This window comes from Pelophylax lessonae, assembly GCF_965119305.1.
Source record: "Pelophylax lessonae genome assembly, chromosome: 9".
Lineage (NCBI taxonomy): Eukaryota > Metazoa > Chordata > Amphibia > Anura > Ranidae > Pelophylax > Pelophylax lessonae.
The window spans coordinates 236,032,039-236,057,070 of NC_138776.1; the positions used below are offsets into that span (position 1 = coordinate 236,032,039).

The 25,032-nt window shown below is 44.1% G+C and overlaps 1 protein-coding gene across 1 annotated transcript in view; it reads left to right on the forward strand.

The window, feature by feature from the left end:
* The first annotated feature begins 227 nt into the window (after positions 1–227).
* The window catches only part of CAPG (capping actin protein, gelsolin like), a 77,582-nt gene continuing 52,777 nt past the window's right edge, over positions 228–25,032 (forward strand). The window contains exons 1-2 of the mRNA XM_082269359.1: positions 228–353; positions 15,359–15,388. Coding sequence (XP_082125485.1) covers positions 15,366–15,388 — 23 coding nt within the window. The 5' untranslated portion in view covers positions 228–353; positions 15,359–15,365. The remainder of the gene's footprint in view (positions 354–15,358; positions 15,389–25,032) is intronic.

The following is a 25,032-nucleotide window of genomic DNA, read 5'->3' on the forward strand; positions in this document are numbered from 1 at the left end:
TTGTTTTTGTGGTTCGCCCATCACACAGCATCTTTCTTCCCTCCCATAATCCTCTCCACCTTCTCTGGCTCTGATGTGCTTCATTAAAGGAAGAGGAAGGAAGGGAGGGGGGGGCTGATGGATTCAATTACCTGTCAGCCTTGAATGTGAAAAGTCGTGTTTCTCCCTCCCTCCCTCCTTCTACGCTGCAAGTCTTGTATTTTGTACACATGATACTGAGTCATAGCCAGCCCTCCCTCTTTTGAAAAACCACAGACTTCTTACAGAATAAAGAGAGTCCTCCGGGCTTAGCCGGGTGTGGTGATCAGCAAGCAGAGCAGCTAAGAGCGTGGACGACAGAGCAGCCGGAGAAGGTGAGAGATGGACAGGGGTGACAATGGTAGTGGGGTTCGGCCATGGTCTTCTATTTGTCTGTTAAAGCAATGCTAAACTTTGGTTTTTGAAATCTATTCAAGTATGTATTCTTAACTCAAAAAAGTTCCTTCTATTGCTTTCTACTGCAAATTGCTTTTTTTGCCACTGGGATCTGACTCACTGTTAGAGGGTGGCTACGTTGGTTCTCCATGGTCCCACTTTATGTAGGAACATAAGCACACCTCTCTTGCTCACTCTCTAGATCAGGGGTCTTCAAACCATGGCCTTCCAGTTGTTCAGGAACTACAATTCCCATCATGCTTAGTCATGTCTGTGAATGTCAAAGTTTTACAATGCCTGATGGGATATTTAGTTCTGCAACAGCTGGAGGGCCGTAGTTGGAGGATCCCTGCTCTAGATTGATGAGCAGTGGCGGCTGGTGCTCTATGGGCCGGGGGGGGGGGGCGGCAGACGGACCACACCATACTCCCCCCAAACCATACCAGCCTGCACACCATACCCCCCCCAAACCATACCAGCCTGCACACCATACTCCCCCCAAACCATACCAGCCTGCACACCATACCCCCCCAAACCATACCAGCCTGCACACCATACCCCCCCAAACCATACCAGCCTGCACACCATACCCCCCCAAACCGTACCAGCCTGCACACCATACTCCCCCCAAACCATACCAGCCTGCACACCATACCCCCCCAAACCATACCAGCCTGCACACCATACCCCCCCAAACCATACCAGCCTGCACACCATACCCCCCCAAACCGTACCAGCCTGCACACCATACCCCCCCTCCTGGTCGCTGGCTCACTCACCCTTAAAGCGGTTGTAAACCCTAGAAAAAAAAAAAGAAAAACCTGCAAGACAAAGGCATAATGGGCTAGTATGCATCGCATACTAGCCCATTATGTGTAACTTACCTTAGAACGAAGCCCCGACACGGACCCCCGGACATCGCTGCGGGCGCTGCCATGATCCCTCGCCGTCTCTTCCGGGTTCGGCGGCTCCGGCGCGGTGATTGGCCGGAAGAGACTGCTCCGGCGCGATGATTGGCCGGAGCCGCGATGACGTCACTCCCGCGCATGCGCGCGGGAGTGCTTTTCCGGCAAGCTCCCGGCAAATTAATTGAAGGTCCCCCCGGACCTTCAGAGCGCATGCGCCGCTCGCGAGAGCAGCTGCATGCACTGTAAATATCTCCTAAACCATGCCGGTTTAGGAGATATTATTTGTACCTACAGGTGAGCCTTATTATAGGCTTACCTGTAGGTAAAAGTGTCAAAAAGCGGGATACTACCGCTTTAACATGTGGAGGGAAGGCAGGCAGCAGCGGCGGCTCCTCAGTCTCCTGCGTCTCCTCCCTCACCCTCCTTGGCCAATGGCATGGCTTCTCTTTCGGAAAATCTCGGGAAATGGGTCTCAGGACCTGCTTCCTGATTGGCCGGGAGGTGGATCCGTGTTACAATAGCGAATATTCATTCGCTATTGTCACACAACTGGGTGGGCTCGGGGCGCAGTGCTCTGCACCCCGAGCCCACCCTTTTTTGAAGCCTATTAGAGCCTCTGGCTCTAATCACGTGCTTCAAAAAAAAAAAAAACCCATTGGAATCAATGCGTCCAGCGCCCTGCATGTAGATTAGGGGGCCAAACGCATGGATGGGGGGGGGGGCGGCACCCCTGCGCCCCCAACCCCAATGGACAGGCCGCCACTGTGCCTAGTCATGTCTGTGAATGTCAGAGTTTTACAATGCCTCATGGGATGTGTCGTTTTGCAACAGCTGGAGGGCCGTAGTTTGAGGATCCCTGCTCTAGATGTATGAGGTGCTACAGACCATGCAATCTGTAGTGTGCATAGAGCAGTGCCTATGAATGCATCTAACGTGCGCTGCTCGTTCCTAAAAAAAGGAATTGAAGGGGAGTAAGACACAGTAAGAATTAATTTTATAAAAAGTAAATTTACAGGGCCATTAAAGTGGAGTTCCACCCAAAAGTGGAACTTCCGCTTTGAGGCCTCCTCCCCGGCTCTTGTTTGTGAAACAGAACTTTTGGGGAAGAGGGGGGAGTTGGTAGCCGGTTTTGACAGGTACCTGCTCCCACTTACGTTCCGGGTAGGCGGAAGTTCTCCTTCCCAAAGTCTTCTGGGACACATGACAGGTCGAAGGTCATCACATGCCTGACGAAGGGGTCCTGCGGGACTCCGAAACGTTGCACTTTTTCTGATGTGATCCTTTCTGCAATAAAACGTTTCTTTGGACTGCTTTCGCAAGATCCATGGTGTGCTGGCGAATATGTATGTACAGGTCCTAGAAGACTTCGGGACCAGTCACAGAGCGCAAGCATGCGCAAGCTGTCACAACCAGGTGCCTATAGTAGAGATGCCGGCGCCACCGAGGGAGGACACGGGGCGAACACGGCTGGGGTGAGTACACCGCTGAATGGTGGGACAAGTGAGTGGCTGTTTATTAAAAGTCAGCCTCTAGACTTTTTGTAGCTGCTGACTTTTAATTAAATAAAAAGCTAATTGAACTCCGCTTTAAGTGGTGGATGTGTATGGGTATATTTGTCCATAGATGGATTGAAAAGTCAGCAGGAACCAAATCTTGATCCATGTGTGTAATGATCAAGCCACAAACAGGCTTGCTGGAAAGTTTTTCCCGATCAGCGGCTGCAGTGCCAATAAGTGTATTCTGACAGCAGAGAGCTCCCGCTGTCTGAATACAGTGGAAGTTATTTACTGGTGCACAGAATCTGGGGCAGCTCTGCAATAGTAACCAATCAACTTCCAGATTTTTTTTTTTGTCAAAGTTTAAAACAAGCTGAAGTTGTAAGCTGATTGGTTACAATGCACAACGGCACCAGATTCTTTGTGCACCCGTTTTAATAAACCCTACCCAATGTCTCAGCAGGGAGGATTGCTCCGTCCACCTCCATTGGATGGATGGAGGAATCCATTTTTAATTTAGCTCCCCGACTGAACGAAATGAAAAAATAAAAATGATCCATCTATGGGCAGCCTAAGGATCTTATTTTTAGCCCCCGTTCACACTGGGGCGACCTGTCAGGCAACCTGGTCGCCTGACAGGTCGCCTTAGGTCGCCTGGCAGGTCGCCTTAGGTCGCCTGGCATAGAGAAGCTGTGGACCCGTTCTAATAGGAGCGACACAAGTCGCTCTGACTTAGAAAAAGGGTCCGGAGCTTCTTTGGGGCGACCTGGAGCGACCTGCATTGACTTCAATGTTATGAAGTCCGTGCCGGCCGCTCTGAGGTCGCGGTGCGAGCAGCGCGCCGCGACCTGTGAGGTCACCCTGGGAAGTCGGATCGCCCCAGTATGAACGGGGCCTAAGTGTCACTTTAAAGCTTCCCATGCGAAAGGGACAGTGAGCCGAAATGACAGCTTGGTTTATGTAGTGAGTCTTTGCGCGTAAAACTACGTATATAAAATGTTCAGAACTTTATTAGTGTTAAATAAAGATAATTCAGATAAACTTCCTGCAGAGAGAGATTTCCCTACACATTGGGGTTGATATGTAGTAGTACATATTTTAATTTGCAGGGCATTTGAACTTGTCTTCGTAAATGTCAAAAAAATTATAAAAAAAATAAATAATAAATATATATAATTTTTTTATTTTTTTTGTGCACATGACTGTGTATTCAGTGTGAAAACAGCTTCGCTTTATTCACACTTTGTTTAATTGTAAAGGAGAAGCTGCAGACTCATAAGCTGGATACACACTATCCAACTTTTGTGGTTAGATTTCCTTCAGATTTACCTTTTCTATGTAGTGCAAGGGCCTGCCGGATTGCATACAAATTGAAAGTGTTTAGGTTTGGACCTCATATTATATGGTTTTGGTAAGTCTAAAGGAAAAAGTCTTCAGAAAATCTTATAGTGTGTATGGCCCATTAAGCTCTTCTCTCTGTCACTCTTCTATTTCCACCTATCAGCACTATACTTGTTGGCACGTAAGCAGTGACTGCATTATAATTGATTGGCTCCTTGTGCTGCTGCTCCCTCCCCCAGTCTAAGCTCTGGTGTACAGAGATTGCAAGAGGTTTATATCAGGTCCAATTCAGGTACACAGCTTGCATAGTATTAATAAAATGTATTAGTAAATACAGAACTGTATTAGCCTCGGTTTACACTAGGGCGACCTGTGAGGCGACCTGGTCGCCTCACAGGTCGCCGCAGGTCACCTCCCATAGGGAAGCTGCGGACCCGTTCTAATAGGAGCGACACAAGTCGCTCCGACCTAGAAAAAGGGTCCGGAGCTTCTTTGGGGCGACCAGGAGGCGACCGCCATAGACTTCAATGTCATGAAGTCCGTGGCGGCCGCTCCGAGGTCGCGGCGCGCTGCTCGCACCGCGATCTCGGAGGTCGCCCCGGGAAGTAGCGTCGCGGTAGTGTGAACCGGCGCTTAGGCCCCGTTCACACCTGAGTGATTTTCAGCTTATACAACGCTCAGCTCCGAAGCTCCAAAACACCCAACCAGCAAAATTCCATTCATTTCAATGGCCCCTGTTCACATATGAGCATTCTGAAGCAAACATCTGAAGCTCAAAAAAGTACATGAGCTTCTTTTTGGCAGATTATAAGCATTTTTGGCCCCATAGACTTCATTAGAAACGCCTGACTTGAGCAGAAAAATGTAAAACGCTCAAATAGCAGCTCTCCACCCCTAATTTCCTCTTCCTCTCCTACCCCAAGTCCTTTCTATTGGCTAAAAATGCCTGAAGCTGTAAAACGCTTGTAATACACTTCTAAAACGCTTTAAAAAAGCTTGTAAAAAGCTGCAAAAACGCTTAAAAAAAACACACCCAAAAAACACCAGTAAATTGATACGCTGAGGTTTGGATGGATCCTAATAGTGACTTTTATATCTGCTTGGAGTTCACCTTAAAGCCTCGTACACACGAGTGGGAATTCGGCCGGGAATTTTCGTCCAACGACCGATCTGCCGATTTTCGGCTTGTTAGTATGATGCTTCCGACAACCGACTCCGACTTTTCGGCCGAAAAAAATCTGGTGTGCAGGTTACAAAATTTTTGTCCTCCGTCAAAACACGTCTGATTTTCGTGCAGTCAGTACAGATTTCGACAGGGAAAAATCTTATGAGCAGGACTAGGCATGCTCAGAGAAGAAAGAACACAAAGAAAGCAAACCAACACATGACATCACTTCTGAAGTAGAATTTTTTCATGCGGGAAAATGCATGTGCAGTCTAGGCACATTCCAACCAACAAAACACCACTCTGGACAAAAGACGGACGACCGGTTGGCGTAAATTCGTTGCGTGTGTACAGGGCTTAAGGGTCCTTTCACACGGGCTTTCCGTTCAGGTTCGCCTGTCAGTTTTTCAGGCGGACCTGATCGGATGCTCCATATACCCCTATGGAGCAGCGAATGTCAGATGTGGCATGTCTGCTGACACCCGCTGCTATCGGATCCGATCCTGTCTGTGAAATCCAGATGGATGGAAACCCTATTTTCCATCCAACTGGAGGATCAGATAGGATGAAAACGGACAGGCGGTCAGTTTTCATCCGATCTCCCATAGAGGAGAGCGGGGATCTGACAGGTCCGTCTCTGCAAAGTAAGCAGAGACAGACCTATCATCCTCCTGCTTAACGGGGATCGGTGGATCGATCCCTACTAAGCAAAACGGAGTCCGCCAGGCGGAAAGCCTGTGTGAAAGGGCCCTTAGGCTGCATTTACACCTGTACGTTTCCTAAATATGCATTATTCCAAGCATTTTGGAAGTACGCTGCAATAGCAGGTCACACTTGCGGTGCCGTTAATTGCCAATGGCACCCCAAGCGCAGGGAACAGACGCGTGTTTTACCTACAAACATGCCAGAACGAGCACGGAAAAAATGCTCAACACTCCATGACTAAAAAGGTTCTGGATCTACTTTGCGGCGTTTGTTGTGCTTAGGGCAGGCCATTCAAGTGAAAAACGTTAACCACTTGCCAACCGCCCACAGTATATTTAATGCGGAAGTCAGCCCCTCACAGGCAAAGCGACGTCGCTAGCCTGTGAGGCTCTAGGGAGCGAGCGCGCGCCACCGGAGGCGCGCTCCCGCCCCCGCTCGCTCCTGCACATCCCCGCGCGTGTGACCGGCGGACCCGATGTCCGCCGGTCACTCGCGATCATCCGGTGCAGAGGGAGAAATGCAGGCGACTAATGTAAACAATCCGCCTGTCATTCTCCCCTGTGTAAGAACAGAGATCATACGGTCCTGCTATATAGGATCGTATGTCTCTGTTGTTACACCACTAACCACGCCCCTTTACAGTTAGAATCACGCCCCTAGGGACACACTTAACCCCTGGATGTCTAATAAAGTTAACCCCTTCCCTGCCAGTGTCATTTTTACAGTAACAGTGCATATGTATAGGACTGATTACTGTAGTAATGTCACTGGTACCCCCAAAAGTGTCAAAAATGTCAGTCAAGGGTCCGATCTGTCCGCCGCAATGTCGCAGTCCCGCGAAAAAAATCGCAGATCGCCGCCATTAAAACAGCAAAAATTACAAAAATCTTTCCCTTAGTTACTCAACGCAATAACTTTTGCGCAAACCAATCAAAATACGCTTATTGCGATTTTTTTTTTTTTTTTTCACCAAACGTATGTAGCAGAAAACAAATTGGCCTAAAATGTTCAAAAATTTTGATTTTTACATTTTTTTGGGGGGAATTTCATATAAAAAAATTTGAAAAATATTGTTATTTTTGCAAAAAGAAAAATTCGTTCAGGTGATCAAATACCACCAAAAGAAAGCTCTGTTTGTGGGAAAAAAAGGACGTCAAGTTTGTTTAGGTACAGCGTCGCACGACCGTGCAATTGTCTGTTAAAGTCACGCAGTGACGAATCGCAAAATAGGGCCTGGTCAGGAAGGGGGTAAAATCTTCAAAAAAAAAAGCTACGCTCAAGGGTGAATGGGGCCTTAAACGGAACTCAAGACAAAATGTTTTTTTATTTTATTTTGGATTAAGTAAGGGATCCCCTGTCATATTTCTGCCATCTGTGTCCCATTGGGGAGATTTCTCTTCACTTCCTGTCGCATAGCTAAAATGGAGTGAGTGGAAATCCCTCCAAGGTGAGGGAATACCCAATTGTCAGCACTACTGGAGGATTTTGCCTCTATTACTGTTCTAGTGACAACCCAAAATTTGGGGAATTTCTTTCACTCTTGGTTATAATGGTAAGCAAGACAAAAAAAAAAATGTCAGGCTTCATATTTCTTAATGCAAATGCAAACAAACGTGTGTGCGTTACCACAGTGCATGGATGTGAAGCAGCCTATTTCTTTTATTTTGGATGGTGTCAGGAAGGCCCAGATCCTCTGTCCGGTTTTGTTTGCTTCCTCTGTCCTTGGTGGTGACCACCATCACATAAAGTGAGGGGAAATGTCTCCCCGTTGCTTTCGGTCCACACACAGTTAAAAAAAAGAAAAGTTCCTCTTTGCTTGTGGAAAAGGCAATGATTAGAATAAACTAGTTATTAACTAAGGATAGCCGTACAAATATAGATTCCTTCAGCTACAGTAAACACAGTGGATGAAGGAATGTCTACTGGCAGGTATTATATTCTACGTAGAAGAACAAATGGTGCGCTGGCTTCAGATTTTCCAAGGGTCAGTGATATTGTCACTGGGTACACTGGCTTTGGTTCATCTGTAGACCACAAAACAGGGACTGTCCTCAAGAACAAAGAGCAGGCCCAGACTTGAGAGTACACATACATACATAGTGGAGAAGGATCTGGGTGTTCTGGTAGATCATAAGCTTAGTAATAGCATGCAATGCCAAGCTGCGGTTTCCAAAGCAAGCAAAGCTTTCTTGTATTAACAGAGGCATGGACTCCAGAGAGAGAGATATCATTTTGCCCCTGTACAAATCATTAGTAAGACCTCATCTGGAATATGCAGTTAAGTTTTGGGCACCAGTTTATAAAAAGGATATCAGGGAACTGGAGAAAGTGCAGAGAAGGGCAACCAAACTGATAAGAGGCATGGAGGAGCTCAGCTATGAGAAAAGATTAGAGCAGTGGCGGCTGGTGCTCAAAATTTTTTTTTGGGGGTGGGGGGGGGGGGGCGCAAACATAAAAATGTAATAGGCATTGCTTTGCGGCAAAAAACGCTGTAAAAAATTGCGTGACTTTGAGGTCACGAAAGTGTGAAAGGGCCTTCAGTAATTAAGGTATAGTGTGCCCCCTTCAATGTAGAGTGACCAGCGTGCCGTGCCCCTTTCAATGCAGAGTGACCAGCGTGCCATGCCCCTTTCAATGCAGACAGACCAGTGTGCCCCCTTTCAATGCAGACAGACCAGTGTGCCCCCTTTCAATGCAGACAGACCAGTGTGCCCCCTTTCAATGCAGACAGACAAGCGTGCTCCCTTTCAGTGCAGACAGACCAGCGTGCCGTGCCCCCTACAATGCAAACAGACCAGTGCACATACCTGAAGTGGCGGCTTCTCCTCAGTCCCCCGCATCTCCTCGAGTCCTCCCGCCACCTCCTCCTCGGCCAATGGCATGGTTTATGCCTTTCGGCCAATCAGGAAGCGGGTCTCAGACGCGCTTCCTAATTGTGCAGGAGGAGGATCCGTGTGGCAATAGTCAATTTTCATTCGCTATTGTCACACGATGGGTGCGCTCGGGGTGCACTGCTCTGCGCCCCGGGTCCACCCTTTTCTCAAGCCTATTAGAGCCTCTGGCTCTAATCAGGTGATTAAAAAATAAAACCCATTGAAATCCATGCGTCCGACGCCCCGCATGCAGATTAGGGGGCCGGATGCATGGATAGGGGGGCGGCACCCCTGTGCCCCCAATGCACCAGCCGCCACTAGATTAGAGGAACTGAATTTATTCTCTCTTGAGAAGAGGAGATTAAGGGGGGATATGATCAACATGTATAAATACATAAGGGGTCCATATAGTGAACTTGGTGTTGAGTTTTTCACTTTAAGGTCATCACAGAGGACAAGGGGGCACTCTTTACGTCTAGAGGAAAACAGATTTAAGCCTCATATGCACAATCAGATTATCGGACAAAATTTCTTTAGTTTTTTGTTGCATGCTAGTCTCATATGGAAAGTGAAGAGGTTACTTTCATCCAAAAATTCTCATAAGACAGAATTCAACTTCAGAAGTGATGTCATGTGTTGGATTGTTTTGTATGTGTTCTTTAGTTTTCGAGCATGCCTAGTCTTGCTTTTATGATTTTTTTCGGACGAAAACTGTACTAATTAAATGAAAATCGGACAATGTGTTCTCGTTCGATAAACATTTTATAGCCTGCACATCCAGTTTTTGTCTTCCGAAAATTTGTAATCAGCTGTTGAAGGCACTATAGTAACGATCCGAAGGTCGGCAGATCGTTTATCGAACGAAATTTTACTTCCGATTTTCTTATCGTGTGTACGGGCCTTAAGTCTCCAAATACAGAAAGGTTTCTTCACAGTAAGAGCTGTGAAAATGTGTAATAGACTCCCTCCAGAGGTGGTTTTGGCCAGCTCACTAGATTGCTTTAAAAAAGGCCTGGATTCTTTCCTGGGTGTATATAATATAAATGGGTACTAATATTTATAGGTAAAGTTGATCCAGGGAATATCCGATTGCCTCTCTGGGGATCAGGAAGGATTTATTTGCTCCTGCTGTAGCAAATTGGATTATGCTTTGCTGGGGTTTTTTGCCTTCCTCTGGATCAACTGCGGGTATAGGATTTTGTCTATGGGATTGTATGGTTGGATTTTTCTTTTTTGTTTTGTTTTTTGTTGGTTGAGCTGGATGGTCTTTTTTCAACCTGACTAACTATGTAACTATCTAATCCAACAAGAGCACCAAACAAACATCCAAAAGTCCAATGATTTAATGATAAAATTGATTAATAGAAGAATAAATCCAACATGTTTCAGGGGGCAAACACACTCCCCCTTCATCGGGGTTATTGGTCCGGTTGAAGAAGGAGTGATTTTGGCCTTTAAAACACTGATTTTATCCAACAAGAGCGCCAAACATCCAAGGTAACTTATTGAAAAAAATGATTAAATAACAGAATAAAACCAATGCATTTCATCTGATGTGTGTTTGGTTCCTGAAACTCATAGGATTTAATCTGTTATGAATCAATTTTGTCATTAAATTACCTTGGACTCTTGAGTATTTGTTTAGCACTCTCGTTGGATTGTATGGCTATTGTGTTCTTACAGCCAGCACCCTCATCATCCTGATCCTTCTTCTTTGACCATGCAGATCGGACTCACAAGGAATCAGAGCCAAACGCTTATATTGTAGAAGGGGTCAAAAGAAGAAGTCCTATCGTTATGTCACACCAGTAGTGTCCAAAATACAACCACATTTTTCACAACAGCTGTTTTATTATCTGCAAATTATCATCATAGGAACCCATAAATTATGTAATCGGTTGTTGCCATAAATTTAACCCATTCCATTTGATAGTTGATTTAAAGGAATTTAAATTTTAATTTAAAGCGAACCTTTTACAAAACGGGTATGCAGGCTGCACTTGCTGACCTCTATCTGAAAATTCTATTTTCCTGGCAGTCTGTGGCTTCAGTATTTCGGTCAATGACCCAGAACAAGAATTCGAGAATGAAAGGAAGAGCATGAGAAGTTCTAATAAGAGATTTCCAGTTGTAAGAAGGTTAGCTAGCCTGACACTAGGTGGCTCTGTCCTAAAATAGTGTATGGTAATAGTGAATAATGTAATTGGGTGTAAGGTCCCTTTTTAGATGAAGCCTTTCTGTAGTGTGGTAAGGAGTGGGGTCAGTGCATATATATATATATATATATATATATATATTTTTTTTTTTTTTTTCTCCAAGAATACTCCCCTCATCTGAGTCACCCCTTGTCTCCACCCCCTACCAACCTTCGAGCGCTGTCCTTTGGTTCCAACCTCTACCCATCCCCCGGTACCCCCCCCCCCCCCTTTTAGAGAATACAGAACCAAGTATCATGTTGTGGTTCTAGCTAATTTGTATGGAATTTGTTAATGATAACTAGAAAAGCAGTAAAATGGATCCCCTGGAATCAACAACAAAAAGTGCCCCACCCCAGAATAAAATAGATCCCCCAGCAACAATAAATCTTCCCCTGCAACAATAGAAAAAACAGTAAAATAGATCCCCTGCAATCAGCAACAATAGACCCCCAACAACAATAGCCCCCCAGAAACAATAAATCTTCCCCTGCAACAATCCCCCCCCCCCCCCAATAAATCCTCCCCTGCAACAATAGATCCCCCCAACAACAATAGTTCCCCCTTGCAACAATAAATCCTCCACTGCAACAAAAGCCCCACCCATAACAAAATGCCCTCCAGCAACAATAGATTCACCTCAGCAACAATAGATCCCCCAGCAGCCAGCATCAATAGGCCCTTCAGCTCACCCCACTGACCCCAGCATTCCCTTTGCCAATGCATACATTCAGACTGGAGGTTCCGGAACTGCGTTCCCCCACGTTCCCGCTGAAAAAAAGCCCTGTGTGTATATATATATATATATATATATATATATATATATCTCTCAGGTTGGGAGGGGCCTAATGCTTTCGGGAATGGAAGCCGGATACCCCACCAGCATGCACATGCAGAGCTCCCAACTGTCCCTGATTTAAAGGGACTGTCCCTGATTTAGAACAAAGTCCCTCTGTCCCTCTTTCATCCTCATTTGTCCCTCATTTTGGTCTGATCTATGTAGTTGTATATAAAATGCACTATTTATCTTTCAGAAAGTGTTTTCCAGTGCTAAACCTTTCATCCAAATTCTAAATTGCTGCATTTGTAAATTTCAAAAGCCAGTATGAAGGAATAGCGGTGGTAAAAAAAAAAAAAAAATATATACATATATATATATATATATATATATATATATATATATATATATATATATATATATATATATATATATATATATATATATATATATATATATATATATATATATATATATATATATATATATATATATTTGTTTTATAATTCTCCTTTAAGGAGTGTGGCAGGGGATTGTCCTATGCCTACCTACATACTTATTCTAATAAGCATCCCTGGTTCCCATCCCAAAAAGTTGGAAGGTATGCAGAGGCCCTGGATGGGGCTGGAGGAAAGGGTAAAGTAGTGCTGCACTCAGAAGAGCCAGCTATAGTCTTCTGTCTCTTTTGATTGGTGAAGGCTGGAGCAGGTTGCAAAAGGCCTTTCAAGCCTGACCAAGTGTTCTCTGATGTAAGTTCTGTCCCCCTGTAGGTTCTGGAGAAAGTGTACAGATACATGCAGTGATCCTGTCTAGGACCCCTAATGAGGATGAAATATATCATCTTATTGATGTGGATATGATATAATAATTCCGACATGTGATTTAATGTCACTATTGGAATGGTTTTGGGGCACTATAAATGTATAAATTACAGCGTGTGCTCCATAGATGTACGCACATGCGCCCCAATACTTGGCATAAACAAAAGAAGGATATATACACTATCCCATTATGATCGCATTTCTAGAAAAGTTTACTCCTGGTATATGATCAGTGCCTGTTTATGGAACTGCCGCCCGCCCCAAGATTTTATACACGGAGGAACACTAGTTGGTTTCTTGGTCTCTTAAGCCCTGAAGAAGCAAAACCAAGCAAAACGCGTTGGCTGCGCAGGGACTATTCTCCATCTTCTCTTATTGAGTCCCACCACTTTGTTTTCTTATAATTCGCGTTTTTGTTTTTTATGCTATTGTATGTTATATGTACGTATGTCTTCAGAGCATACTATTACATGCCTTTTTATGGAATAGAATTATTTGGTTAATAAATATGCGTTTTTAACAAACTTGCTGTGTCATACTATATTCTGATCATCTCGTCCTGGCCTAAAAAAACCCACTTTTTTCTTTCCTTATTTTTTTGTGTGGTATCCATAGGGGTGTGGCCCAACTATTTGCGGCAATATTTTTTGTAATTACTTTTTAGGGAGTCATGTGCTGGATGCACTGAGCTTTTGGCAAGTCAGAGCCCTCTGAGTGAGCACTAATGGCCCTAGGAGGGAGACTGTACAAAAGAGAAGATGTATATTAAAAAAGAATAGCGCACACATGCAAAAGAAATGACTATCAAATATGGAGACAATCCATAAATAAAAATGATGATTTAGTCCTACCATATGGCCATATCGTGCTCAAGCCCACCACTGCGTCAAAGTACCCCATCAGTGGTGGGCTTGAGCACGATATGGCCATATGGTGGGACTAAATCCCCATTTTTATTTATGGATTGTCTCCATATTTGATAGTCATTTCTTTTGCATGTGTGAGCTATTCTTTTTTAATATACATGTTGCTTGGTCCATAGCTGCACCGGCTTTAGATATACATGTTCAGGGCTTGCTCCCCCAACTTTTTGCTTGTTTAAAAGAGAAGTTGGCTTAAGGGCAATGTACTGTGCACTGCTTTCACGTGACTGCTGCGGTTTATTCACTATATGTGATTGACAAACTAATGTCAAGAGACCCTGGATAGTATGTCTATGTGATGTGCCTGGTTACTGTCATCTTCTAAAGAAACATCAGTAAAGTGCAGAAACTACACCACTTGTGTGGACATTCCTTTCTTTTCAATATAAAAGTTAATGGCCAGGGATGTCACAGAAGGCGTATGGCATGGAGCTTGGCCCAATATGGTGGAGGTAGAGTGCTACAAGCAGGAGGGTTGCTGTTCTATCAAGAAGAAGCGGGGTAGGGATTTGTACCTCTTGGCGCAAAATCAATCAGAAGCCGCCTTACACAGTCATAAAAGGAAAGTTCTGCACTGTTTGAAAACTGAGTAACCCCTTATACTATCTTTATACGGATCACATTTTGTCCAATTCCTGCTGAATCAGCTACAACTCAAGTCGAGAGTGGCCCTGTTGGCACCACCTGCCTCTCCAAACTTTGATTGAAAAATTGAAGGAGGTAGGTGGAAGATTGTCAGCTGAACAGTGACTACACCTAATCAGATGCAATCACTGTTCCGGTATTCAGATAGCCACAGGGGTCCTTGACTGCCAGATTACTCTATCCATGTTGTTAAGTAAAGATGGGTGAACCTATTTAGTTCTCTCGTTCAGTTCATGGGATTCGGAAAATGACTGGAGGAGTAGTGCAGCCAGGCTCTGTCAACACTGCTCATCTCAAAAGGCAACTATAGCCAGGGGCAGACTGGTAACTTTTGGCCCAGAGGGCAAGTACAAACCAGAGGCCCATGGTGCAGCAACTTGGCCCCCCTTCCAATCTCCCTCTTCCTGTCCTCCTCCTGACCCCCATTTCAGGCTAAAGCCCTGCTCCAGGTACTCTCTACTCACTGACTGAATCCAGGTTCCTAACCTGGCCAGCAGGGGGCAGTTGGGGGGAGCTGGGACAGCTCAGTTGGGGCTGGCCAGGGGAGGAGAGTCTCCATTGAGGCATGGAACTGGCCTCTGCTCAGACACAGTTTACACCATCCATGCTGGGGGGGGGGGGGGGGGGGGGAGGCCTGCGCTCTGTCCTTGTCTTCAACCCGCACTCAGTAGGTAAGTGGTGGGGACTTTTTACTTCTATTCACCAGGAATCCTTTAAGCATGACTGTGGCAGAAGCAGTGCAGCCTTTTTACAGGATTTCAGAGTGGCCCAGGGGGCAATTGCCCCCCTGCCCCCTGGCCCAGTCCTCCCCTGACTATAACAATCCAGGCATGTTTTCTAACATTTCCGATTGAATGTCCCCTAGCATCTGATGAACTAATACTAATGATGTAATCACCCAAACGGAAAAAAATCCTTTGTCTGCACAGGGATGTCTCAGACCACCAAATCACTGTATAATCCTGACTTACTGCTGGGTGGTACAGGAGTGTCTGCTTGTACATATGCATATTTGCCAGGAATGATGATACAGAAAATGTCCTGGTGTATCAGGGCAACTTGCTAACAACCCTTTCTTTTTTTTCTTCTTACAGCCTAAAGATGTACGGAGGACTAAGTGCAAGGTAAGCTGCATAGAATTGAAGCTTTCAAAGACACACGATACCCACACAGCTGTTCATAAACAAAAGCCACCAGCATCACTAATGGTGCACTGTGCCCATAATAGCACTGAACATGGATGTCGGTCTAATTACCAAGCAGGGCATTTTTAGAAGAAGATCAGTCTAAACATGACCTCCTTGCAAATAGAAAAGGACACCCTTTAATTTAGTTTTAGTTTGGCCTAAAGACTAAGTTCACCTTTTTAAATAATGAATGCACGTGATTTTGCAGGTAAAAAAAATGGTGCATTTATTTATTTATTTATTTATTTATTTTCAGGAGCCCGCAGAGAATTGCAGCTGCGATCAGCAGATCAATGTCAGGCTCCTGCACAGCCTTCCTCCAGCTTTGTGTCCATATCTTCATACAGGCTTTCTGCTACAAAGCTAGAGGAAGACTGAGGACTGGTTCACACCTATGCATTTTTTAGTGTGTTTTCAGTTTTTCAGAAACACACTACAGTCCATTTAACATGGTTTCCTATGGGTCACATTCACATCTGTGCATTTTATGGAAAGGGCCAGGGACCAGCAGCAGGGCCGGCCCTACCATGGGTCTATTGGACCCAGGCGGCACTTAGAGAGGGGCAACATATTGACTCCCAAGATTTATTTTCCAGCGGGGAAATCCCTTGCATGATTGTGGTGTGCACAATGACCTTAGACATCAGCGCACTCCATCTCACACAGGGCAGGCTGGATCTTCTAGGGCGGTGGCCGCAGCAGACACAGGAGTGATAGGAGGACTGAGGACAGACAGTGGGTGTTTGGTGGACTGGTCCAGTGGTGAGTTATGGAAGAAGATAACAGTGTAAATAATATTTGCAAAATTTTATATTTATATAAAACTAGACATTAAGCCCGTTAAATTAACAGGCGCTAGAACATATGTGGTCACAGTCCCCTTTAATAGTGTGGTCAGAGTCCCCCTTTAATAGTGTGGTCAGAGTCCCCCTTTAATAGTGTGGTCAGAGTCCCCCTTTAATAGTGTGGTCAGAGTCCCTTGTTACGGAACAGGGCACCCCTGAGCAGGTACCTCCGTTGACAGATGCTCCTAGTGCTTCCCGAGGGCTCCAAGCACTCCACCAGACACTGTAAGCACTTCAGACTCCACGAACCGCCGCAGCTTGGTTAGGGTCTTGGCATCTCCTACCCACCCTGGACCAACGACAAGGCCCCAGGTTCCTGTGGGTGAACCTCTCTTTCCCCAGAGAGTGAAGCACGAACAAGCTCTACACAAGCTCTTACAAGAGCTTAGTGATTCTCTAAGGGAGTATGGAAGACCATAGCAATCCCTGCAGCAGATTCCCCCAATAACGAGACAAAGCTCCGAGATGAGGGTAAAACAGGAACAACATTTATTGGAAGAACAGAGCACACTTTTATACAGAAATTGGAACATCCCTCCCCCAACAACCGCCTTCCCATTGGTCAATTGCAAAGCACTTGCAGTTCTCACCAAGGTCCTCTCCAGTATATGCAAATGAGGGCTTGAAAATGAGTCAACAGGGATTGGTCAGATAGCTTTGACCAATGCAAGGAGACAGAAGCCCCAGGGGGCAATCAATGTACACAATAGTCAGACACAGAACAATGGTTCCCTAACGAGCCCTCAATACACATCACTCTGAGTGTCAATAGACCGCCCGTCTCCTCAGAACTTCCTGTAATGCCCATATTAGGAGTTGGCTTCCTGTTCCTTACAGTTTACAGGAATACGTTTTAGCTTCCAGGAGAGAGGCAAGGCTCCATTAGCCACATGTTTAAAGAAACACAAAAAGACACAAAAATGCATAACTCCCAGTCTACTGAACAGAACCCCTACATTCAACCCATCCCCAGATAGCCTGGATCTGAGCGCTCAACATATCCAAACAGCGCTCAGATACCACAAACACAGTCAAATTGCCATGGGGTTTACGTTTAGCCTGTGCTGATGAGAGGGTCCATAGTCCCATTGCAGGAGGCGAGCAACCAGGCTTCTCCAACGCCCAGTGGCGAGATTGGTCTCGTCACATCCCTTTTTAATAGTATGGTCAGAGTCCCCTTTTAATAGTGTGGTCAGAGTCCCCCTTTAATAGTGTGGTCAGAGTCCCCTTTTAATTCTTGGACCCAGGCAGCACAATGCCTTGGGCCAGCCCTGGTTGTGTTTTTGGTTCCATAGACTTCAACGGATCAAAAAGTGTATTGAAAGGGCAAAATGCACCAGGAATATGCATCAACTGCAACCTGCAAAGGTGTAAACCAGGCCAGAATGAACTTCCAAGTGTGCTGATCAGCGCACTCGCAGTTCATTGAAACTAGAAGTCCATCTGCCATGGTGGCTGATGGGACTTGTAGTTTTTTCATTCATAGATCTCTTTAGAGTTTAAACAAATAAAACGGCTGTGTGGGCAGAGCCCTACACAGCTGTGCCATTCTTAAAAAGTGACAGCGGTTGCAGTGAGACCGAGAGAGGAAACCCTCCTGCTATCATTGTTGGAGTGAGGATGGTAAGGTGTGGAGGTGCTTAACACTAACATGTTACACCCTAAAAAGGTGAACTTTCCCTTTAGCTAAGGAAGGTAGGGGAAACAGGAAGCTCTTTTCTTAAATTTTTTTAAATTAAATTTAATTTAATTTTACCATTTGTATCCCATTTGGGAAATTTCCTATCTCTCCGTCTTGTAATTTCCAACAGAGTGGGTGAAGAGGCAGGTATAGAAGTTAGTAACACTTGAAGGTATATTTACGTTTATTAACCACTTGCCGACTGCCTAACGACGATTTACGTCGGCAGTCAGCCCCTCAGAGGCAAAGCAACGTAGGTCTACGTCGCTAGCCTGTGAGGCTCTAGGAAGCGAGCGCGCTCTGCTAGAGGCGCGCTCCCGCTCGCTCACGGACCCAACCCCCCCCCCCCGCGTGTGCCACTCGCGATTGTCTGTTACAGCGGGAGAAAGGCAGGCGGCTAATGTAAACACAGCCGTCTGTCATTCTCCCCTGTGTAAGAACTGAGATCATACGGTTCTGCTATGTAGGACCGTTGATCTCTGTTCTTACACCTCAAGCCACATCCAATCACAGTTAGAATCACGCCCCTAGGGACACACCCCTCCCTCTTAAAAAAAAAGTTAACCCCTTCACTGCCAGTGTCATTTTTACAGTAATAGTGCATATGTATAGCACTGATTACTGTAGTAATGTCACTGATAACCCCAAAAGTGTCAAAAATGTAAGTCAAGGGTCCGATCTGTCTGCTGCAATGTCGCAGTCCTGAAAAAAAAAATCGCAGATCGCCGCCATTACTCGTTAAAAAATAAAACCACAAAAATGACAAAAATCTTTCCCTTAGTTAGTAAATGCAATAACGTTTGCACAAACCAATTAAAATATGCTTATTTTACATATGTAGCAGAAAACAAATTGGCCTAAAATGTTAAAAAAATTTGATTTTTACATTTTTATTGGGGAATTTCATATAAAAAAAATGTGAAAAATATTGTTATTTTTGCAAAATTGTCGCTCTTTTTTTTGTTTATAGCGCATGATCAAAAAATCACACAGGTGATCAAATACCACCAAAAGAAAGCTCTGTTTGTGGGAAAAAAGGACGCCAAATTCGTTTAGGTATAGCGTCGCACGACCGCGCAATTGTCCGTTAAAATCACGCAGTGCCGAATCGCAAAATAGGCCCTGGTCAGGAAGGGGGTAAAATCTTCTGGGGCTTAAGTGGTTAAAGTTCACAGGTAAAGCCTAAAAGGTTTACCTGTTACCTGTGAATTGTGAACTTCAATAAAGGCTTTGCCTTTTACCCGTAAACTTCAATAAAGACTTTACCTGTTACCTGTGAATTTTAATAAACATTTAAAATACACCTTCAAGTATTAGGAACTGTTATACCAAGTGCGCCTCTACACACATCCTAAGTACTCTGCAGAGCATCTTTTACATCTCTTTCAGAGAGACATCAGCCCGAAACCTTGACAAGGTTTACCAATTCTACACCTCCATTGGGTACAAGCCCCCCTGAAGGATAACCGAGCCCACAGTGCTCATTTAAATACCAGACGGCCCCATGTTCCATCACATGTACAATGGATTCTGTAGTCTCAACAAGATGTAGGAGGAAATCTCCTCTTATAGACTATTATTATCACAAGTGTCCTCACTGGAAGATTTCCCTTCTATTATTGTTCAGATAACAAGTCAAGTTTTGGATTTTCCATTATTTTCCAAGTGGAAATGTTCACCAGGACTAATAGAGGGATGAATCTCCCCAGCAGGCATACAAAACTTTCAAGGGTTTCCAACACTTCCTCACTCTACTCAAAGTTTTGGCTTTATACATACCCTAAGCATGTTAGAGTCTCGGTTGCCAGACTATTCATCTTCCAAATAATTTTTATGTGCATTTAGAGTATTTTATTGATTTGTAGACCTCCAAAAGCCCTGGGACTGCTGCTAGGCTCCACCATCTTGAATGTGATGTCAGCAGCCCCATCAGACTCAGAGATGTGACTCAAGTGACATTCTCCTTTGCTTCTTCCACAGCTCCTAAATAAAAAAGGTTATGTAGAAAGGGGAGGGTCAGAGGAGCTGGGCCAGCAGAAACCGTAATCAGACACTCCCAGAAGAGGCGAGGGCTAGGGCATGCAAGGAGGGAGGGGGCTGTGCTAGTGAATTAATTCTTTCTAAAGTAATCTTATTTATTAGCAAGTTCAGTGGCTAATTGCAAGTCAACAACAATAGTTTATGGAAAGAAAAAAACACTAAATGTCATCATTTTAAGCATTAGAGTTTTCCTATGTTTTCACTTGCAATTTTTAAGTTGGTGACAGGGTTTCTTCCACCACATTCCTTGATATCCATATAATATACAATTTGCCCAATAATGAAAACATGGACCAAAAATAAAAATTTATAAATTAACCACTTTAACACTGCTCACTGTGCTGCTACTGCGGCAAAGTGGCTCGTTATCGTCTGGCGACGTAGACCTACGTCACCAGACATTCCCCTCTCTCGGCGGCGCGCGCGCGCCGCCGGAGGCTCGCTCCCGCTGTATTCAGTCACAGCGGGAGTCGGGCCAGGGGAAGAGAGGCGGTGATCACCGCTGCTCTTCCCCGATCGTCGGGGTTCGAGTGTGGAGATCCGCCCGCTTGTGTAAACAAAGCAGGCGGATCTCCTAAGTGACAGGCAGGGTTCAGCATAGCTGAACCTGCGATCTGTGCCTATGTCACATAGTCCCCTCCCCCCACACACGTTAGTAAGCACCAGGCATACATTAAATAAAAGGGGGAGGGAAGTGATTGGCGCTGCCTGGTGGGATGTTATGGGAATGTATATGTAGGATACTATACTTCTAGTAAGATATCCTATAGGGACATGTGTAGTAAATTGATATTGAAAACAGTGAATCATCAACTTATAATCTGATAAATGGCAAACCTGTGTAAAACCAAAGTGGGTCTATGTATAAAAAATAATATAATAAAACCCTATATACATAACATCAATAAATACATTTCATACGTACAATAATGTGCAAAGAGAAGTGCAAAGAGTGAATCAAAAAGTGAAGTGCTAAAAAAATAAATAAAATTAATCCAATGAAATCCGGTGGTAAATATGTGACCATAAAATAACAATAGGTAGGTATGCTATAAAAATTCTTAATAAATATAAGTAAAGTAATAAATAACGTATATATGACCCTAAAAATGACAATCGATGGGTATGCTCTTAAAGTGCCAGTAAATACGAGTAGAAAAAAAATGAATAAATAATTCTCAATAAATAAATAAATAGGTGCAAACGGTGCAAAAAGTGAACCAATTAATTGGTGAAAATATCCGTGCCGAACTAGCGGTACATAAATGAAAAAATGCAGACTAAAAAGTCAATACAAATAATCCCACAAATAAATCCAAGTAAATGTGCCGTCTCAGTGGTTTAAAAAGTCCAAAAAAAAGTCCTAAATAGGTGAAGTCGATATATGGTGGATTTGTAGTGCTCTTTTCTCTATGCCCAAGGTATAGTGGGTGGGCAGAAGGAAGAAGTGTTCCCCTGAGCCTGGGGTCCTGCGCTTACCAGATTCCCTTACCCCTACAGGGGTAAACAGCGGGTCGATTATTAGGGGATCGCTCCCACACACTGGCAATCCACTGAACCCGAGGCTTGGGACGCACATCCGGCGGTTGGTTCGCACGCTACTTTCTGGGGTGCACCGCAAGAGAGGAGGTTGCGGCTCCTATGCCAGACGGGCATATCTTTGCATTTTATACCTTGTGAGTACATGTCTTTTTTATATAATAAAGCTGTTCTGTGAAACAATTTTACACTATTGGAGGCTCCTTCCCTTTTTCTCCTACATACCCGGGCACTGTACTGGATTCCTATTTTTTACCTATTGAGCTGACATCTGCACTACTACCACGGAGTGATACCAAGGCCATAGGAGATCCTGATTGCCAGTGTGTGGGAGCGATCCCCTCAGGGGCGTAACTACAGGGGTTGCAGGGGTTGCAATCGCTACTGGGCCCCATGCTCCAGGGGGCCCGGTAGCAAACCAGTGGGTAAACTTCCAGGATTGCAAAGGTCACACTTGCGACCGGGCCCTGGCATTGCACCACTGTGGGGAGGCCCCAAGATTGCAGGAAGGGGGCCCACTGCAGAACTTGTGAAAGAATCCTGCTGCGGGACCATAATAAAAGGCCATGCAACGAGTGTAAAGAGCCCCAGGATTAGTGGGAAGAGCCCTGGGCTTGAAGGTAAGGGCCCTGGCCAGGGGTCTGGGGGGCCCTTCATGGTTTCTTGCATCAGGGCCCTGAAGGTTCTAGTTACGCCTCTGGATCCCCTAATAATCGACCCGCTGTTTACCCCTGTAGGGGTAAGGGAATCTGGTAAGCGCAGGACCCCAGGCTCAGGGGAACACTTCTTCCTTCTGCCCACCCACTATACCTTGGGCATAGAGAAAAGAGCACTACAAATCCACCATATATCGACTTCACCTATTTAGGACTTTTTTTTGGACTTTTTAAACCACTGAGACGGCACATTTACTTGGATTTATTTGTGGGATTATTTGTATTGACTTTTTAGTCTGCATTTTTTCATTTATGTACCGCTAGTTCGGCACGGATATTTTCACCAATTAATTGGTTCACTTTTTGCACCGTTTGCACCTATTTATTTATTTATTGAGAATTATTTATTCATTTTTTTTCTACTCGTATTTACTGGCACTTTAAGAGCATACCCATCGATTGTCATTTTTAGGGTCATATATACGTTATTTATTACTTTACTTATATTTATTAAGAATTTTTATAGCATACCTACCTATTGTTATTTTATGGTCACATATTTACCACCGGATTTCATTGGATTAATTTTATTTATTTTTTTAGCACTTCACTTTTTGATTCACTCTTTGCACTTCTCTTTGCACATTATTGTACGTATGAAATGTATTTATTGATGTTATGTATATAGGGTTTTATTATATTATTTTTTATACATAGACCCACTTTGGTTTTACACAGGTTTGCCATTTATCAGATTATAAGTTGATGATTCACTGTTTTCAATATCAATTTACTACACATGTCCCTATAGGATATCTTACTAGAAGCATAGTATCCTACATATACATTCCCATAACATCCCACCAGGCAGCGCCAATCACTTCCCTCCCCCTTTTATTTCTTCAAGTGCTCCCCTTCTAGGGTCGCATTTTTGAAGTGGGCAGCAGCTAGGTGCGGTGTTCTATTGTACATATATACCCCTCATCCTAAGCGCGGAACTACATACACCCTACCAGGCATACATTAACCCCTTGATCACCAATAAAAGTTAACCCCTTCCCTGCCAGTGTCATTTTTACAGTAACAGTGCATATTTATAGCACTGATTATTGTAGTAATGTCACTGGTACCCCCCAGTCAGTCAAGGGTCCGATCTGTCCGCCGCAATGTCGCAGTCCCACAAAATAAATCGCAGATCGCCGCCATTACTCGTTAAAAAAAAAACAATAAAAATGACATAAATTTCCCGTAGTTAGTAAACGCGATAACTTTTGCGCAAACCAATCAAAATACGCTTATTGCGATTTTGTTTTTTTTTTTACCAAACATATGTAGCAGAAAATAAATTGGCCTAAAATGTTAAAAAATTTAGATTTTTACATTTTTTTGGGGGGAATTTCATATAAAAAATGTGAAAAATATTGTTATTTTTTAAAAATTGTCGCTCTTTTTTTGTTTATAGCGCAAAAAGTAAAAATCGCACAGGTGATCAAATACCACCAAAAGAAAGCTCTGTTTGTGGGGGAAAAAAGGAAGTCAATTTAATTTGGGTAGAGCGTCGCACGACCACGCAATTGTCCGTTAAAATAACGCAGTGCCGAATCGCAAAATATGGCCTGGTCAAGAATGGGGTAAAATCTTCCGGTCTTAAAGCGGTTAAAAATACGCTCATTGAGAATTTTTTTGTCAAAGACATGTAGCTAAATACATTTTGGCCTAAATATATGACAAAAATTGAATATATTGGATATTTTTTAACTGTCAAAGTAGAAAAATATTGTTATTTTTTCAAAATTGTCGCAGTTTTTTTATTAATATCGCAAAAAATAAAAATCACAGAGGTGATCAAATACCACCAAAAGAAAGCTCTGTTTGTGAGAGAAAAAGGACGTAAATTTCGTTTTGGTACAGCGTTGCATGACCGCGCAATTATCAGTTAAATTCGCACAGTGCCGAATCGCAAAAAGTGGCACAGACGTAAAACAGCAAAATCCTCCGGTGGTAAAGTGGTTAATCAAAAAGTTGCAAATAATAACTTTTGAACATGAATACACTCTTTAAATAACCATAGTTTCCCGTTAATCTGGGGTCTCAGAAGAAGTACCTACAACATATAATAAAATGAATAGGGTAGCAGAGAGATGGAGTAAGTGGTGCATGGTTTTCAGCATTTTATTTGTTTCATCCATAATAGTTTAGGCCTTCCCATATTTCAGACACTGAGGAAGGTATTTTATTAAATATGTCACTTTTGCAGCTTTGTTGCGCCCCCTCACCAGTTGTTCACTTACCTTAATTCTAGAACTGAGGCCTAACTGGTGTTTTAAGGATGTTGGACAAAACCTTTCCAGGGCTTTCCAGGGGGTGTAGATAAGTGGGGGGGGGGGGGGTTAGGGAATCCAATACCCCCACCCCAGAGCATCTGTGGTGCAGTTAAAAAAAACAAATAGATTTCAAGTCACTACTTACCAACCAGCCAGCAACCAACCAAATTGAACTGTCTAACAGTATGCGTTAAAAACAGGGGTTTAGTTGCACACATTTGCAAATACATGCGTAAGCTGCAGGCCCCGGCAAGGCACCCTGTGATTTGCAGTCCCTAACTCTACAATTTAAATTTAAAGAGTCTCTACAATGAGAGCATCTGTGGTGCAGTGCAGCAGCTAGTGCTAACAGCTGTGCATGGCATAAAAAGGGGGAAATAGACCAAAATTATAGATCCTCAGTATTTATTGTCCATGGGAACTAAGCAGGGCTGTAGATCATTTTTTCCTGGAGTGTCAGCCTTTGGGACCAAGAAGAAAAACAACAGGTAGTGCA